The 20,248-nt window shown below is 38.5% G+C and overlaps 1 protein-coding gene across 1 annotated transcript in view; it reads right to left on the reverse strand.

Annotated features, from left to right (window-relative positions):
- Positions 1-20,248, reverse strand: part of Slc9a7 (solute carrier family 9 member A7) — a 154,506-nt gene that overhangs the window by 65,340 nt on the left and 68,918 nt on the right. Inside the window, 3 exon segments of the mRNA XM_047535667.1 lie at positions 6,825-6,902; positions 9,124-9,221; positions 9,224-9,322. Coding sequence (XP_047391623.1) covers positions 6,825-6,902; positions 9,124-9,221; positions 9,224-9,322 — 275 coding nt within the window.

Genomic DNA, 20,248 nt, shown 5'->3' on the forward strand with positions numbered 1-20,248 from the left:
TATGATAGACAAATTTATATAGGAGAAAACCCATACCAATATAAGATCTAATAATTATTCAGAAAGAGGTGGCAAAACTGCAATCTTTAATGTGTCTGCACATTCACTGTTTACCTTAACACACACACACACACACAAATTCACACCAGTCAGATTTACGTCATTAGGCCCAAGGAAAATTCTGATGATGGGGAAAGTTATGCCTGTTCTTGAGATTGTGAGCCTTGTTTCTTACTTCTCAGGGCAAAAGCTATTCACATTTGACAATCAGAACTAAATCTTCCATATGCCTAATCAAACAAGGGCCAGGACACTTTTTCTTTCACTAAGGGAGTTTATTAAGCAACAAAGTGTCTCCCTGCAGGGTAAGAGAGAAAATGAGAGGAAAAGAAAGGGAAAGAGAAAGGGTGTGCACTAGAGAGAGTGGAAAGCGAGGAGGAGAAAGAAAGTGAGTCAGGGGGAGAGAAAAGCAAGAGAAAAGATGGCAGTGAAGCTATCTTTAAGAATCTCACAGGGCTAACAGGTGACCAATAATGGAGAAGGATACTTGCAAGCTGACCGATGAACCAACAGCTAGCTAGGATGTTCACAGACTGACAGTAGTTGGGAGGTGGGGAAATGGCTGCAACGGAAAGGGTGGGGAGAGCAGCTTTGTACATTACATTCCCCCGTTTTTGTTTTTATAAGAAAATCTTTTGTTTCTCCAGTTCTTTCCCGCCTTATCTCTCCTTCCTGCCTAAGTGACTAGGCCTGGTTTTGCAGGTGAGATGTAAAAAGTCCATTCTCCCGGGGCAGTGTTCATCTTCCAGACTTCCAGAGGCAGATGGTTTTCATGGACTTCATTTCCTTGATTTGACTGATCCTGTATTTCTACACTAACTGCCTATCCCCAATTCTGGCTTCATTCACCCCTCTAATTTTAGGAACTCCTTTACTGCTGGAACGGGGGTCGATGACTGCTCTGGCTTCTTCGAGCTGGAAGGGGGCAGTGTGGGGAAAGCAGTTTGGAGTTCCCTTTTTAGAAATCGGGTTTAATCGAGGGGTTCATGGTAGAAGTCTGGTTGGGGGAAGAGCAGGTTGTAAAGGCTTCTGGGGATAGGTGCTTCAATCTGAAGTCTGGTGTTGCATGCAAAAGCTGAGCGGTCTGGGCCAATGGAAGGTGGGGCGTGTCTGGGGGCACTGGGGCATCGGATGGGGTTCCACTTGCCTAAAGAGGCAGTGGAAGGACCTATCCCCAGTCACAGCACCAATGTAAGGAATCCCATGAAAACCCATGCTGGACACGGGAAATCACATAAGGGAGTTTATTAAGCAAACAACGGTCTCCCTGCAGGGTAAGAGAGGAAAAGAAAGGGAAAGAGGAAAGGCGTGAGCGCTAGAGAGAGTGGAAAAGCAAGGAGGAGAAAGAGAGTGAGTCAGGGGGAGAGAAAAGCAAGCGGCCAGGAACACTTTATCAAAAAATTTTTTAAAGGCAGCAGATCCCCAGCATGCCAGTTGAGCAAACATTAAGGAAAGTGGGCACAGGAAGAAGAACCCACATACAACATGCAACATGAATATGACCAAAGAGCTATCAGTAGCCTCTGGTCTATGTCACAGATAAAGTCCAAGACCTTGGTTTCAGTCTTCCCCAATGCTTGGCCCTATCTGAGGCTGCAAAGAAGATGTCAAGGAACATCTAGTGTCTCAAAGTCATCTTCTCAGAAGAGAATCTTCAAGGATTTGCCTTGCCAAATGAGGGTGCTGCCCTGGACATAGATATACACATTAAGTTTGTCTCTTAAATAATTGTCCCTAATCTTTTTTATGCTAATTCATTTATACACCAGCATCTTAAAAATGGATTTAAAATAACAACAACTATGAGCCTGCTTCCCTTTAAAATCTCCATTAAAGGCTTAAATGAGGAAGTGCTAGCAGTGCTTCAAGGACAAGACACGAGACCATGAGAAGTATTCCAGGAACAAATTTCAATACCAGATGTGCTTTCCCTTGCAACTCAGCTTTCTTTTGGGTAATCATCCTCAGGATTAGTATGAATATACATTCATATCATGATATTAACCAGAGCACAAAATTAGAAATGCAAATCTACCACCAAAAATACATTCATAATATATTCTAGAAACACACACACACATGAATATCCATCTCCCATTCATATCTGCTGACACAACTAAAATTTTACTGTGCCTTGAAGAGATATGACACTTATTTGTGTGATACATCTAGCACTTAGATGGGTACTTTATAGTTCACAAAGTACTTTCAATACATAGTAATTCAATTTTCACAATGCCCCCAGTATGAAACTATTATTTAAACCATTTCATACCAGAGAAATCTAAGATGCAAAGGCATGATGTGAGTTTCCTAAAGTAATGTATCACCAAACCACATTTCCAAACTGGAGAGACAGTCCCCAGCTCCCAGTTTGTTGTGTTCTCACTGCTACCAAAATCCTTAATCCCTATCACTTCCTTTTGGGAGAAGAAAGTAAGGGTGTGTGGAGTGAAATGCTACATCCTTCATCCCATTCCTATTTGACTGTAATACAGGACAAGATGGTACAGAGTCTCCCCTACTAAGTACCAAATGGCAAAAAGTGACAAAAGGAGGTGGTGGCTGCACTGGTAAAGTCTTTGAGAATCTAAGTCTAAGACGGACCAAAGAAGGTTTGCTTTTGGTGAAAATTCACCTGATTTCCAGTTCTTTGTGTACCACTCTAAGCCCTTACATTTCTACTCCTTGTGAAACCCTATCTTCTCCCATTTCCCACTGACACATTTTTAACTTGTACATGCACCCATGAGAGGGAGGGAGTGAGGGGCAGTGAGGGGCAGTGTGTGTGTGTGTGTTTGGCCGGGAAAGGTCACAAAATGAAGGCTTTCATAAATGAAAGTCTTTCACATCCACTGCCCTGTTAGCAAACTGTGAGGGATGGCACAAAATCACAGTTAATTCAATGGTGACCTTTTCAAGTCAGAAAAAAGGCCATGTCTGCCTGAGGACTATATGTGCATATGTCAAATGGTCTGATATATCTGTTTATAAAGTGCCAATTAAATGGTAAAACATTTGTTAACCTTTAATTGATATAGGCTAATCAGAGATGGCAACCATTGTAAAAACAAACTATTTAACTGCCTTATAAAGACTATTTACAAAGGAAAGCAACTAAGAGTTGATAACCCAAAGACTAGATGTCAGAAACAACCTTAAACTGGGAATGGCACAGCCGTTATTTGTTTTCCTTTTGAGAAAATAGGGCTGATGAAGGGAAGGTTCTGCAAAATAAAGTGTTTTTCAATCATCTGAGTGGCTTTCACAACCCATGATTTGGTATCATTTTAAAGTGACTATTATTTTGATTATACATTAAGATTAGTTATTTAAAATACCCAATTATTCATCACCCACTTGATCTGAAGAAGAGTTTCCATTTAGGTGAAAAATAACATTATTTATACTCAATAACCATGTATTTATTAGGTGTCAACAATGACATGCAGTTTCAGATGATTTTGGCAATCCCATAGATGAAAAATGATATGGTTTATTTTATAGAAAATTTAAAGCCAGAGGCAGTATAGCACAAAGGAATGACCCCTCTTGGGCCCTGGAGTCAGAGAAGGCATAACCTTGACTCAGTCCCACATCATCTAAGTAACCTCCCTGCACCACTAATCATTCTAAGTTTGCTTTCATCATCAGTGAAATGAAGGACATACATGTGAGGGCACAGATGTGTGTTGGGCTGATGTGCAGAAACCCACAGCATCTGCTCCTCAAGTTATCAATGTAGAAGGAGGATTTCTGTTCATTCCTCCCCCACTCCTTTTCTACCCTGAAGGTGATACAGTAAGGCAAGGTCACTTGATCTATGAAAGGGGAAAATGGCTTCATCCTGACTTAACCTTCTTGCACAAGGTGGGGGATCATTCCTGCTCCTCAAGCCTCCACACTGTGAGCAAAAGAGGCAGCCTCTGGCAGTCTCAGCAATTTCTAGAATCTCTTCATTTTAGTCTCTCTACCTGTGGCTGTGACCATGCTGATGGTTAAATGGTATCTGTCTTCAATTCGTTATGTGGTTGCAAGGAGCCCTGTTATTAACAACTAAGCTATGTATCCCAACATGTTAATCAGGGACTTTAGATAATAAAGTGATTTTTTAATCATGAGGTAATTCCTTGTGTCTATTTTCTTTCCCTTCCTCCCTCTTCCTTCCTTCCTCCCTCTTCCTCCCTTCTTTCCTTCCTTCTTTCTCTCCCTCCTTCCTCCTCCTTCCTTCCTTTTGATTGTACACAGGGGCACTTTACCACTGAGCTACAATCCCAGTTCCTTTTAAAATTTTCAGACAAGGTCTCAATAAATTGCCCAGGCTGGTCTTGAACTTTTGATCCTCCCCTCTCAGCTTCCTGAGTAGTTGGGATTATAGGCATGCACCACCTTGCCTGGCCTTTGTGTCTGTTTTCAATTCATTAGAAGCCTGGGGACAAAGTAGTGTGAACTAACATATAACCACTATCATTTTCTTATAGTTTCTATGAGGATTACAAAGAATGTATGAAAAACATAAATATATATATGCAAAGTTCCTGTCTATAAGCAGACACTCCATAAACTATATTTATATTGATTGGAAATAAGTTTAAAAACTGCAGAGTGGCTTTGCCAGAAGAACCAGACTGGTAGGCAGGCATCCTCTCATAAAATGATTTGGGAAATTTTCCCTCCTCTTTTCTGAGTTTATGTAGAATTGGCATTATTTCTTCCTTATATGCTTGCTATAGTTTGCCAGTAAAGCCATGTGGGCTTGTGGAATGGTTTTCAATTATAAACTTATTTGTTTTAATTAGCATAGGGTTGTTCAAGCTTTTATCTCTTCTTGGGTCAGTTTTGGTAATTTGTGTCTTTTGAGGAATTTGTTTATTTCACCTGCCTTGTCAAATTCACTTGCACAAAATTGTTTTTAGTACTTCTCTTTATCCTTTTCAATTTCTGAAGGGTCTCTAGCAACATCTTCTCTTTCATTCCTAATATAGCTAATTTGTTTCTTTCCTCTTTTTTCCCCCCAAGAGTTAGCTAGAGTTATCAATTTGGAAGGCATTCTCTAGCTCCTAAAGATGTTGTTGAGTTTTACTGTCAGCCAAATTCTCTCTTTAGTGACTCACTAAAATGGGGGCTGAAATAAGTACCATGGCTTAAGTTATCTCAGGGAGACCTTTTGGAGGCTCATTTTTATACAATATTCCCACAATGGAAGAGGTGAAGAGCTACCCACAGTTTTTCAAGTATTCGATATCTTAAATAACTAGAGGATTAGGTCTGATATTGATATCAAACACAATAAACCTCAATAATAATGACTGTGATGTTTCTTAAAACATTTTTATTTGGTAGCCGGTGTGGTGATGCATACCTGTAATTCCAGCAACTCTGAGGCTGAAGCAAGTGGCTGAGGCAGGAGGATTTCAATTTTGAAGCCAGGCTTAGCAACTTGGTGAAACCCCATATCGAAGTAAAAAATAAACAGGGCTGGGGATTGTATCTCAGAGGTACTAAACCTCTGGGTTTGATCTCCAGTGCAGCAAAATAATAATTTTATTATTATTTTAGAAAAATTATAGATTCACTGAAGTTGCAAAGACAGTACAGATATGTCTCCTGTACTCTTCACCCAGTTTCCCTCACTGGTTATATCTTATATAATTACGGGAAAATACCAAAACAAGGAAAGTGACATGGGTACAATGCATGTGCATAGTTCAATGCAATTTTATCACATGTGCAGATCTGCATAACTACTAGCACAATCAAGATACAAAATTGGGCTGGAGATGAAGATCAGTGGTAGAGTGATTACCTAGCATACATGAGGTCCTGGGTTTGATCCCTGGCACTATAAAAAATACATTGTTTAAGATACAGAATTATGGAGTTGGTGTTTGTGGCTCAGTGGTAGAGCACTTGCCTAGCACGTGTGAGGGACTGGGTTCAATTCTCAATACCACATATAAATAAGTGAATAAAATAAAAGCCCATTAACATCTAAAAATATTTTTAAAAATAAAGAATTATTCCATCACCACAAAGCTGTCCCTTAGGGTACCCTTTTATACTCACCCAGTCCTGACCCTCCCAACATCCCTAATCTCTGGCAGTCACTAATTTGTTCTCCATTCCTATAATTTTGTCATTTCTAGAATGCTATATAAATAAAATTGTACAATATGTAATATGTTCAGGTTGAACTTTTTCACTTAGAATAATGACTTCTTGGTCCATCCAATAAGATCTAACTATTGATACTGATACACAGTATCAGTATACCCTGGTATAAGTATCAATAATGTGTTTGATCTTGTTGCTGATTACTGTTCTATGGTATAGATATATCACAGTTTGTTTAGCCACTCACCTACTTAGGACACTTTGATTATTTCCAGTTTTTGTCTATTATAAATAAGGTAGTATGAACAGTCAGATACAGGTTTTGTGTAAACATGAGTCTTCATTTCTCTCAGATAAATCGTAAGTAGTGAAATTGCTGTGGCTTATGGCAAGTTCAACTTTAGTTTTACAAGGAACTCCTACTTTTTTTTCAGAATAGCTGTACCAACTTACTTTCCCACTGGCAGTGTAGAAAAGTTCTAGGTTTTGAAACAGAAATGAATCACTGATCATGAGTCACCTATAGTCTCTGATTGGGTGCAGAAGACAGTAATAAGGAATCTGGGAGAAGGGAAAAACTGGAAAACTATGCAGGTAAATTAACACAGAGTTTCATATGCCTTAAAACATTACTGGCAAAACCTTCTTACCTTCTTTAAACTGTACCCAGCATGAAAAATAATTGGAGGCAGCAGAATGTTGAAAAACACCTCTGGATCAAATGTTACCTAAAAGTTTAAAAAGAAAAAAAGTCAATTTTTAGTTTAATATCAAGTAGTGCTATAATTTTGTTTAATATTGAAATCATGACTGAAGTTTGAATTTGGTGTAAATAACATCCGTGTAACAAATCTTGGATTCATCCCAGAAGAGAAGAAGTCTTCCTTGTGGCCTGGCACTTCTGACAAATGATCTCAGTGTGTTGCTTTAATACATGTTAAGACACAACAGTTCAACTCAATTTTGAGAACTCACAAAGAGCTGTGGGCCAATGTTTTCAAGAAGACATAAAAACATCTTGACTTCTATCACATCTTTATTATGGCTTAACTGCAATAAAAATATTGTCATGATTATTAACTCTCTGGATTCTCACAGAGAGAATTATATCCTTTATAGATATAATTCTACTGAACTTAAGTCTCTTTTGAGTGACCAGCCATCTGTGATACTTGATATGGCTAGATCAAAGTCATTAGTGAGTTTAGTGACTTCCTGAACATTAACATAAATTCAGTAACTCTAATGGGATCAAACTACCTGTAAGGCTTATTTAAGGAAATCACTCTGAAAGTTCTAGATGGCAATGTCTTAACCACATATCAAAAAGAATTAAACATCCTGTAAACACACTAACCTTTTTAAAGAATTTGTTCATGTGGGTGGATTAATTGGATTTTATTATAATTATTTTAAATCTTCATTCTAATTATTAAAAATTAGTTTTTCTCTTTAGAAATTAGAGATGTTAATCAGTCTAATTAAAACAAGAGCTGTTCTTATAAATTGTTTTATTCTATCTTTGCTAAAGATAAGAGTAATCTACAAAACAGGGAATGTTAGAGTGAAGGAGAGTCTTGGGCAATACCTACCCAATATGAGGAACCTGGGCCCATAAATAGTCAGACTTGCTGGATATCACCAAACCCAATAATGTATCCACAAGCACAAGGGTTTCTGATACCCATTTCAATGCTCTTCACACCAACATAGCTGCCTTAATATGCCTTTCTCCCCTCAACTAGCAACAATCATCTTGGCCTTGTTTGTTCTCCCACCTTTGCTTTGGTGGCAAAATTTCAAACAGGAGATTTGAATAAATGTTTTTAAGATAAAAAGAGCAGAAGTCAGCTTCATTTTCTATCATAACCTAAAAGATGAAAATGAGTGGGTATCATTTCCCTGTTTTCCCATATTCTATGCAACCCAATATGAAGGACTCATGCTGTCATTTCAAAACAGCAATTAACATGGTATTTACACTGATATGTTCATTCGCTTGCATTTAGTTTCAAAATTTTTATAGAAATTCCATGCTTTCTTATGAAATGTTGAGAGCAAAGAGCACAATCGTCTGTCATTGGGGACAGAGAGAAGATGATCATATTTAGTATTGCAGAGAGAGAATAATTTTGCCCTAAGGAACAGTACATTTAAAGAAAATTTAATTTTTGGAGCATACTCCAAACTCTGCCTTTGACTGCAGGTTCATCATACGCATTAGCTTGTTCTACATTAAAGAGGTTCCCCACTACCTGGATGCCCGACCTGCTGCTACAGAAGCCCTCTAATGATAATCCCTGATCTCTAAGTAATGGAAAATGTATCATGAAGCGAGATCTCATTTATCCTTGAAATCACCCCCATGAAAAGACACAATATTTTTTTCTTGTGGAATATTTTGTTACTCTGATATCAATGAAAAACTGCTTAGACTCAAATTCTAAGACAACAAGCCCTTCTTTTCCCTCAAAGATTCACTGGGCTTTTGGCACAATCATCAATGAGAGTAAGCACTCAAATAATTGTAGACTATGGGAAAGAACCACCAAAGAACTAAGAATCACATTTCTGAATTCTGAATAAGTAAGTTTAAAGTGAAATCAATGTTATTTTAAGGAAGAAACAATCTCATCTCTAAACCACAAGGATAAGAGAAAATTGTAAAGAAGAGACAGCAGTTGGAGAAAACTGGTGAGTGTGAATGTACAAACCATTGCATGATCAGGAGCCCACATCCACTACAGATACTAAAAAGCCCAAGAGGTCACAAAGCTGAAAGGTATGAGTAAATTATGGTTCTTATCTTCTCCTAATAATGGCTCAAAAGTCTCGGGCAAAACTGAGAACCCGAAATGTTGATATTCCAGGAGTTTGGAAAGATTTCCACAAGGTCAAGATGGAGCCAAGGAATCAACAACCATGTTGTAGATAATGAATCCAGCTCACCTTCCGCAGCATGTCATTCTGCTCTACACTGTTGATCTTGCCAGGGCTGATTTCTCCTTTCAGAGTGTATTCAAAGAACTTCCCACTGACATTCACTATAAGGTGCTGAAAGCCCTGTCTTCCTGAGTGCAGCTGAGTGACTTGTCACGGCCACTGGTGGCAGGGGTGCCATATCTCAGGATCACCCCGACGATGAGTCCTGAAATAGAGTGAGAAAAAAAAACCATCAGGCCTGAGGAAGCATATGGAGAGTATGGCCATAATGGTACCTCTGATTTTCAACAACTAAAAACACAAAGGAAATCTCTGACATCAGGTCTGGGGGGTGTGTTTAGGAGTAAATAAATGTATGGTCCTTCAGAAATGGTTAAGCATCACCTATTCTGGTCTGATTCAAGTCCCTCAGTCACCAGAAGGACAAGGTGGAATGGTACCTTGGTAGTTATCACAGCACTCAGCAGTTTGCATACTGGGTCATGTCTCATTTCTAAGGTGGAGGAAGATGGGATGATAAGTAGTCAAAAGTTTTTTTCTGCCCAGGACAGCACAAGACAGAACTGCTGAGTCCTTGATTTTTCCCAGAAGCATTCCTCAAGCCAGTTCTGCTGCCATCTGCCAGAAAGAAGCAGGCTGCTGGAATTTCCAGTTGCTATAAATGCAGCTTGTTTTACCACACACCAGAGGAAAGCAGGGGTGAAAGCTTTTGATTAGGTCATTTCAAACACTGGGAATCATGGAGAAAGTAATTACACCCCTTGGGGAAACTAAATGCAGCAGCATAAATTTGAGCAGCCATGATTCAGGAGTTGGAGAGCTGGCTTATTGGAGTTATGGCTATGACACAGCAGAGATAATCAGCTGCAAGGCTTTAAGTCTTATTCCCTTAAGGTTTTCTCACTAAGGAAAAATAAAAACAGCAAAATCATGTATAAGCATTCAACTCCATGAATACAGAAGGAGAGTTGGTCCCCTAGTCCTGCACATGAGTCAGGCCCAAGCGAAAAAAGACTAAAATATCAGGGGGTTGGTACACAAAAAAACATAAATGATTCTCAGACACTTGCTATAATTTTCTCTTAGGAGGAAAATTTCAGACTTCTCTCTAAATTCAGTTCTTTGGCTAGCAATATGAAAAGACGGAATGGTAAAAATTATCTCTCATATCATTTGCCATTAATGTAGAAGGTTAACATCAGAAAAAGAAAACAATGTTTACTATGTGGTATGGACAACAGTTTGGATCTTGACTGTCTCCCAAAGGCCTGTATGTTAAAGGACTAGTCCTCAGCTTGGTAGAAACCTTCAAGAGGTGAGGCTTGATGGGAGGTCTTACACCACTAGAGGCAAATAATGAGACCCCAAAACCTGTGTCTTCCTTTTTTCATTCTCGGTCACGAGATGAATGGGTTGCTCCAAAACACATTCCCACCATGAGGTACTGCCACAGACCCAAGCAACAGGGTAGGTCATGGGCTGTCTGTAACCTCCAAAATTGTGAGACAAAATAAACCTTTCCTCTTATTAACTTAATTATTGCAGGCATTTTGTTACAGAAATTGAAAGCTAACACACTATTATATAACTTCTATCACATCTATTACCATCAAGACAAATATAAACTCATGAGACATTGTTGAATAGCAAATCATATATAAAATCTAGAGAAATAGTTCTTTAAACCAAAATGTGTCTGTATTGCATTATTATTATTAAAGGCCTGTATTAACAGATACTTATAAGTTATTTGATTTTTGTGGGGAAAAAAAGTCTTAAAAATTTTAATCCAAAGTTAAAATGAGGTTCTTGATAATCTCAACCCGACCAGATAAAAATTTTAAAACCTTTAGAAGTGTATGAGGAAAAAAAAAATTTAAATAGACTTGAAGAAAACATGTTTGACATTACCAAAAAGATTTCTTTAGGGGAAAATAATAAAAATCCCACCATGTAGATTGTGTTAATTATCTGATAAATGGGCAAAGGCAAGCAGTCAAGGTCTTCAATTCCAATCTTCTGCCTCAGATGGTATTGCTACAATTTACATTCATTTCTTCATGGTGGATGACAGACAAGATGAGGACAGGGATGGTCAGCCAGGATTTACTCAGCCTTGCTCTGCTCAGTTTCAGAAGTGCACTTCTCAGCTGGCACTCTCCTAGCCAGCTTGTGGTTAGGACATTCTGGGTTTCTGTGCTGGTAATTGAAGTTGTGGGATACCTACACTGAGATGGCTGCTGGCCTTGAGTCTCCTTTCCTTCATATTCCTGCTCCTTTTAGTAGCTGCCCTAGGCAAGAAGGGCCCCTGTAGATTTATGGGCTATAATTATATGATTGGTCCAAAATATTGCCAGTATTTCATGGGGCCACCTGTTCTCTATCACTTCTTCCTGCACAGGAGGATGGGAACACTTTGGCTAACATCCATGTATTGTCTTTATGAAGCAAGAGAGGTGGCACATCACCTGTGTCCTGATGTCCAGTGGGCACTCTATAATCCCTTCTTTTCCTCACTCTCATTATTCTGGTCTTCTACTGGTGACAGTGCAGAAGGCTCCCATGATGCAGATGACATCAGTAGTGGTCACAGTGTGCTGCATATTTACTGCCTGGCACTGGAACTCCACCAGGGCCTGCAACCTGTGCTGCCTATGCTCCCTTTTCTCCTTCCCCAACATCAAACTCCACAGATTCTCTATCCTCTATACTACAAAGGTACTATTTGGGGTTTATTCTTCTTTGTGGCAATCTATTGTACAAACACATCAAGCTTGTTGCCATTCCTGTGTGTGAAACCGTATGTGTTTCCTACTTGAACCATTTTCCTGTTCCCAAACTTTTACTGCAATGGCCTTCCTGTTTCCTGTGGGCTACCATTCCCTTTGCTCACAGTGCCACACTGAGTATCTCAGCTTTGCTGCTCATGGTGAGGTCTTAATGGTGACTGATGCCAGCTGTGACAGCAGCGCCTCCTCCTGAAGCTGCTGGTGGCACTGGGGATGCTCAGAGTTCTCTGGGCTTCCCTCTCCACTCTGGATGACACTCTATAGTGCTTTTATTCTTATTTAATTCCCTTGTTAGGCAGTTATTTGCTGATGAAGTTTTACATGAAAAAATCAATTCCATGGCCCTTCAACACTCATCATAATACAGGATGATTTGGAAAGCTTGGAGAAGGCTACCTGTCACACAATTTAATTTAAATGTCTTCATCAGGAGACCAAAATAAGTCATTTAAAATGTATCTTTCTCCCAAGTCAAAACCTGCTTCATGTAACTCACTGTTACTTGACTTTACTAACTTGATTTTTTTAGCAGAGCTAATGGAAAGACTAAATCATATGGTCTTTTAAAATAAATACTACTCTAACAAATGAGTAGGTTTATAGCAGACAATTTCCTCCATTATAGGAAATGCTCTTAAAACCTCTCCTAGTATCATCACTATTATATCTAGAATCATTATCAGATGAATATTGTTTTTCAAAGTTATAAAACCTTTCCCTCTCTACCTAATGCACCCATATTAAATATGGAAGACCATGAAGGTAATGATGTTGCCCCTTTGTAGTTAAAACATAGCACACAAACATCAAAGCAAAAATACAAGGTCGACACCATTTTGACAGTTTGATAAAAAATATACCAAGCCACAGGGCACACCACTAACTCAAGGTACAGTTTTAGTAACTTCTCAAACATTTTAGATTCATAGTTGTTACAACCATCTTCCATGTCATGATACTAAGTTCACATTTAGTCTTTTTCACTTAAAGAACAGGAGAGCAGGACTGCAGAGGGGTATTTTGGTGAGAAAAATGATAAAGACTAGGAGTAAATGAACAGCATATTTCATCTGCTGGATCTAAAGACAATCTGACAGGAACTGTAAATAGATCATAACTACAAGGAATTAAAACATGCATAAGCTTTTTAGCTCATAAAGTTCCATATTCACACACACACACACACACACATACACACACACAATGAACAACAGAAGTACTGATTTGACTGCATCCTACAACATAGTTCCAGATTACAAAGAGAAATAACCTGTTTATGTGAGCCAGAAAAAAAATAGCACAGAAGATGTCACCTGATGAAGAGAGAATCACTATTTTTAAAGGTATACGACTAATGTCAGAAAATAATCCAGTTTGGAACTTTTATGGAAAACAAATACAGATGAAATTCCTTTGATATCTGACATGGCTAAAAACAAAATGATGAACTCAAAGATACAGAAGGTCAAGACTGTTTCACTTTATGGGTATGAAAAAGTGCATTTCACAACTGTATTAGTACTTTCCACCAATGGTATGTAATTTCCAAATTTCCTAATTTGAAAGACATAAACAGAAGGAAAAAACTATATAGTTTATATATGTGCCTACCAAATATGAGTGGCATTAGGAAGGAATATAATCATAAGCCAATATGGCTGAAAAAAAACCTCAGGAGGTCATTAAAAAAAACTAGGCCTGGTGAGTCTGGTACCAGTTTCCCTTTTGTGACTGAGATTGTTAGGAGTACAAATGAACAAGTGGACATGGAGTAAGGTGTAATTCTAGACAGTTATCCACCAGCTGCAATATGTACATATCTCTATTAATAAGCCTTTGTTAAGGAGAAGGGGAACAGGTGCACGGATGTACTGTTCTCTTCTAGTGAGAACTCACCTTCTCCTATGTAAGCTACTGAGAGCAGGTGATCAGTTTGGCCACCATTGTAGGGTTGTTTAGACAATAATACAGATTGCTCTGAGTTCCAAAGTTTGATTTGAAATGAGAAAAGAAAGCAACCCATTTCTCATCCAGTTACAAAGTATTTTAAGATAGTGATAACTAAAGATTGAGTACCCTTTATCCAAAATGCTTGGGGTCAGATGTGTTTCAAATTTCAGAGTTTAGTTTTGGGAATTTGGGGGGGCGGGCATGGGATTTTGGAATATTTGCATGGTCTTTATCAGTTGAGCATCCCTAATCTGGAAATCCAAAATCTGAAATGCTCCAAAATCTAAAACCTTTTGAATGTTATGCTGACATTCAAAAAGTCTCAGATTTTGAGATTAGGGATTGTGTTAGTTTTGCATTGCTGTGATCAAAATATCTGACACACAACTTAGAGAAGGAAAAGTTTATATGGGCTCACAGCTTCAGAGGTTTCCATCCACAGTCAGATGACTTGATTTCTCTGGGCCCAAAGCGAAGCAGAACAGCATGGTGGAAGGGTATAGTAGAGGAAAAACTGTTCAGCTAGGGTCAACAAGGAAGGAGAGAGACTGAGCATGAGGAGTCCTGGACAACATATATAATTTCAAAGGACACACCCCCAGTGGCCACCCCAGTGACCGACTTCCTCAAGCTATGCCCCAACCTACAGTTACTATACAGCAATCCATTCAAATTATGAGTTCATCACATGAATTAATCCAATGATTAGGGTATGCTCTCCTAATCTAATCATTTTACCTCTGAACATTCCTGCATTACTTCAAACATAAGCTTCTGGGGGAACACCTCATATATGAACCATAACAAGATGATCAAACTGTATTTATTGTTGCTGTTAGCTTATTAATTGTATTGAAAATATTTCAATAGAAATAAAGAACAGTTATTAGAAAAATGAATACAAATCTCCAATAATTATGTGAAAAGATATACTCCATTGACAAAGGAATATAAAATTGAAAAGAAAAAGGCTATTTCACTTACTAGATTGGCAAAGGTTTAAGTAATTTTATAATATACAGTGTTATGTAAGGCATAGAGAAAAGAACCCACTTATAAAGTGTTGGCAGAAATGTAAACTGATATAACCTCTGCCAAATTATTTGGTAAAACTGGACAGATTACTTAAAGCCTGTATAATGGGAATCTAATGACATAATTTCTTCATGTCACAGTCATTGCCTTAACCTGTCTAAACATGTACCACAAAATACTTTATCATAATCTCATTATCTGGATATCAACTATATTTATATTGGTGTGTATGTACAGAAGAGTTAACTTAATGATTTATAGAATTATTTCCTTCAAACTGTATTTCCAATCCAATAAATAAAGAATCCAATGAATTCCAGCATTGATAATTATTTTTTCAGGTTTTTGTTTTCAGAGTCATTTGCATGACTTTGGTTTTAAGAATGAATGTTACAGACCTTTACAATGTCTTTGTCTACTTGTTCTGTTGTTAAGCAGTTGTGCTATTCATTGATTTATTAAAACTCATTCAAGGGCTGTAGTTGTGGCTCAGCTGTAGAGTGCTTGACTGGCATGTGTGAGGCCCTGGGTTTGATACTCACCACCACATGTAAATAAATAAATTAAACAAAAGATCCACTGACAACTAAAGATCCATTGACAATTTTAAATTATATATATTTTTTTAAACCCATTCAAGGGGAATTAATTCAAAATATTTTGTTTCTTATTTTGAAAATGCAGTGAAGTACTCATTTTGTTTGTTGGTACTGAGGATTAAATCCAGGGGTGCATCACTACTGAGCTACCCCCTGAATCCTTTTTTTTTGAGACAGGGTGTACATTGTTGAGGTTGCCTCAAACTTGGCAGTCCTCCTGCTTCAGCTTCCCAAGCTACTGGATTACAGGCATGTACCACTGCACATGGCTGAAACATTCATTTTATAAAACAATTTTATTGAAGTACAATTTACATGCCACAAAATTCATCCATTTTAAATGTACAATTCAAAGATTTTTAGCATAGTCACAGAGTTGTACAACCATCAACCCCCCAATCTGATTTTGGAATATTTTCATTCATAGGTCACTCCTTGTTTCCATCCCCAGGTAATTACTGAATTACTGATCTACTTTCAGTCTCCAAAGATTTACCTCCTCTGAACAGTTTTTTTTTTAGATATTTGAATTTTAATCAGACACCATTGTATATACAATTCAATTGAAAGCAATTTTGTTCTGATGCTGGTATTTATTTTTTTTATTTTTACAGACTGTATTTTGATTCACTGTACACAAATGGGGTACATCTTTTCATTTCTATGGTTGTGCACAATGTAGATTCATACCATTCGTGTAATCATACAGGTACATAAGGTAATGATGTCTGTCTCATTCCACCATTTTTCATACCCCCTCCCTCTCATTTCCCTCTACATAATCTAAAGTTCCTCCATTTTTCTCTCACCCCCCCCACCCCCATTACGTCATCATCCACTTATCAGGGAAAACATTTGGCCTTTGGTTTTTTGGGATTGGCCTTATTTCACTTAGCATGATATTCTCCAATTCCATCCATTTATCTGCAAATGCCTTATTATTCTTCTTCTTTATGTCAGAGTAATATTCCATTGTGTACATATACCACAGTTTCTTTTATCCATTCACCTGTTGAAGAGCATCTAGGTTAGTTCCACAATCTTCACATAAATGATATGTGGTCTTTTTGTTTCTGGCTTCTTTCACTAAGCATGGAGTTTTCAATGTTCACCCATGAGTGGTATAGAACAGTACTTCACTACTTTTTATTCCTGAGTCGTATTCTATTGTATAGCTACATCATATTTTGTTTATCCATTCAAATGTTGTTGAACATTTTCATTATTCCCCCTTTTTGTTATTGTGAATAATGCCACTATTTATATTTGCATGCAAGTCTGTGGACATGTTTTCATTTTTCTAGGGTATTAACTAAGAGTAGAACTGCTATGCCTTATGATAAATCTATGTTTAATATTTTAAGAAACTGACAAACTTTTTCATTTGGGAAACAGTACCATTATATATTCCTACTAGCAAGGCAAGTTATAGTTTGTTACAGGCCCAACAACAGTTATCATTGTCTTATGATTAGACCTATTTTATTTTTAATTTTTTTACATTGGCAGCCTCTTTAATATCTACAGACTAGATATTATAAAACCAGGACTTCTTTATCCAGTATATATACAATATGTACAGTACAGCAAAATTAAATGAAATGCAAGTTATAGGGCAATGGGTAAACTGAAATTTCCTAGCACACTCTAACAAAACACTTTTGTAACTTCTTCCCTCCCGCCTCCCTCAACCCAACGAACAAGTACAGACAGTACACTGTTCAGAGGTGGTTTTACAATTCCAAACACAGTATTTCCCATCTATTTTAAAAGTTATGTTCAAGTTTAAATCTACTTCCACTTTTAAATATATCAAGTACTTCTAATGTCTAGAAGGACTTGATATTCCACATAAGAACTTGTCCACTATGCACACAGCTCTGGTAAATAAAAGTGCACACATAGCAATGGCTATAATCCGAAGTATCTTCTAATATGACCATTTTGTCCTTGAATCTTTCCCTCTTCACCTCCTTTTCTCTACTTTCAGTCCAGTGAACAAGTAAGGAATATGTAATGCTTAGAGATGGCTGAACAAATTCACATCTGGAAGTCATTTATACAGGACAAGTTTCTACGAATTTCAACACAAAATGTGCTAATCTTACTAACCACTTAGTCATACATTGGAAACCTTTTTAACATCTAGAGACTAGATGTTGCAAAATTGGGACTCATTTGTCCATTATATATACTGTATACACAGCAAAACAAAATGCACAAAACATACAGAAAACTGATGTCTGAGAATGTTCAGTATGAACACACTAACATTACCTTTTGCAATTGCTTCCCTCCCACCTCCTCCACGCCACTGAACAATACAGATGGTGCTATACTGCTCACAGAGCTGGTTTAACAATTTCATTCCCAAAAGATAGTATTTCATATGAATTTTAGTAAAAAGATATTTACAAAGTGGTATTTTACTACCTCTCCATTTAACATACATCAGGCACTCCAAACATCTTGACAGACTAGATGTTTCAAGTAAGGACTCAATTTGTGCACAATGTACGTGATAATCTTGAATAAACTGCACACATGTTACAACAGTTCTAATTTGAAAATGCCTTCAAAATATGAGCTTTGTGGCCCTTCATTAACCCAGTGGAATATAATGCTCAAATTTTCAAAAGACAACCTTTCCTTGGAATTTTAACACAAAACATACAAAATCTGTTTACTAATTGTTATGGTTGGATGTGAGGTATCCCCCAAAACCTCATGTGTGAGACAATGCAAGAAGGTTTAAAGGAGAAATGATGGGTTATAAGAGTCTTAACCCAATCAGTGACTTAATCCTCCTAATGGGATTAACTGAGTGGTAAATGAAGGTTGGTAGGTGTGGCTGGGGGAGGTAAGTCTTTGGCGTGTGCCTTTGGGGTGTATATTTGTATTTGGCAAGTAGAGATTGATCTCTTTGCTTCCTGACTATCCTTTGAGCTGCTTTCTTTTGCCACACTCTTCTGCCATGATGTTCAGCCTCACCTCGAGCCCCAAGATGTGGAGCCAGAAGTCTATGGATTGAGACCTGTGAAAACATGAGCCCCCAAATAAACATTTCCTCCTCTAAAATTGTTCTTGTGGGGTCTTTTAGTCACAGCAACAAAAAACAGTCTAAAGCACTAATTCTACTTTTGTCAAACACTGCCAACCTCTTTAGCATCTAGAAAGAGTAGATGTAGATTAAGACTCGTGATCCAAGATGGCGGCCTAGAGGGTGACTGCACCCCCAGTCGCTCCAGAACCCAGGAGTTAAGAAGGGGAGGCATTGAGAGACTCGGACTGAAATAGAGCCACAGGTGAGTCTGCCCAATGGGTAAAGCTTGGCCCGGGTGGCAGGCCCAGATAGAGGTGGCTTATCGGAGCCGGGCAGGGCATCTAGAGTCTTCCACAGGCAGCCCTGCGCACACCGGTGGTGGGCCCCGCCCACACAGCCAGCTTCTCCAGGTTCTCAGAGCAGGCCCCCTAGTGAGAGCCTTTCTGACCAGAACAAGCTCCAAGTCCCGGAGCCAGCGCAGCGCAGCATACTCCGGCACGCAAGCAGATTCAGGGATCAGGATAGGGCAGCCAGAGACCTCCCCAAGTAGCCTGGACCCCTGCGGTGGGAGGTGCCTTTCAAGGCTAGCTTCTCAGACCAGACCGCCCAGTGAGAGGCTTTCTACATAGAACCAGTCACAAGTCTCCAAACCAATGGAGAGCTTCGATCCGCAAGCAGCCTCTGGGATCAGGGCAGGGCAGCCAGACACCTTTTCAGGCGGCTCTGCCCACTCTGGCCGCAGGCTCTTTCCACGGGGCGATCCAAGATGGCAGCCTAGAGGGTGACTGCATCCCCAGTCGCTCCAGAACCCAGGAGTTAAGAAGGGGAGGCATTGAGAGACTCGGACTGAAATAGAGCCACAGGGTCCCACTAACAGCTGACCAATATGAGAAAACAAGGGAAGAAAATGTCCCAAACAACCTAGATACTACATCAATAAAACCCAATGACAGCACAGCAGAAGAAATGTCAGAAACGGAGTTCAGAATGTACGTAATTAAAAAGATCAGGGAAGCAAATGAGGAGATGAAAGAGCAAATGCGGGCATTGAAGGAGGAGATGAAAGAGCAAATGCAGGCATTAAATGATCGCACCAATCAACAGTTAAAAGACCAAATACGGGAAGCAAGAGATCATTTCAATAAAGAGTTAGAGATACTGAAAAAAAAAAAGCAAACTGAAATACTTGAAATGAAGGAAACAATAAACCAAGTTAAAAACTCCATAGAAAGCATAACCAATAGGATAGAACACCTGGAAGACAGAACCTCAGACACTGAAGACAAAATATTTAATCTTGAAAACAAAGTTGGCAAACAGAGAAGATGGTAAGAAATCATGAACAGAATCTACAAGAATTATGGGATATCATGAAAAGGCCGAATTTAAGAATTATTGGGATTGAGGAAGGCTTAGAGAAACAAACCAAAGGAATGAACAATCGATTCAATGAAATAATATCAGAAAATTTCCCAAATCTGAAGAATGAAATGGAAAACCAAGTACAAGAGGCTTAGAGAACTCCAAACATACAAAATTATAACAGACCCCACCAAGGCACATTATTATGAAAATACCTAACATACAAAATAAAGACAGAATTTTAAAGGCCGCGAGAGAAAAGAATCAAATTACATTCAGAGGGAAACCAATAAGAATATCAGCAGATTTTTCAATCCAGACCCTAAAAGCTAGAAGGGCCTGGAACAACATAT

Source organism: Sciurus carolinensis, chromosome X (genome assembly GCF_902686445.1).
Source record: "Sciurus carolinensis chromosome X, mSciCar1.2, whole genome shotgun sequence".
NCBI lineage: Eukaryota > Metazoa > Chordata > Mammalia > Rodentia > Sciuridae > Sciurus > Sciurus carolinensis.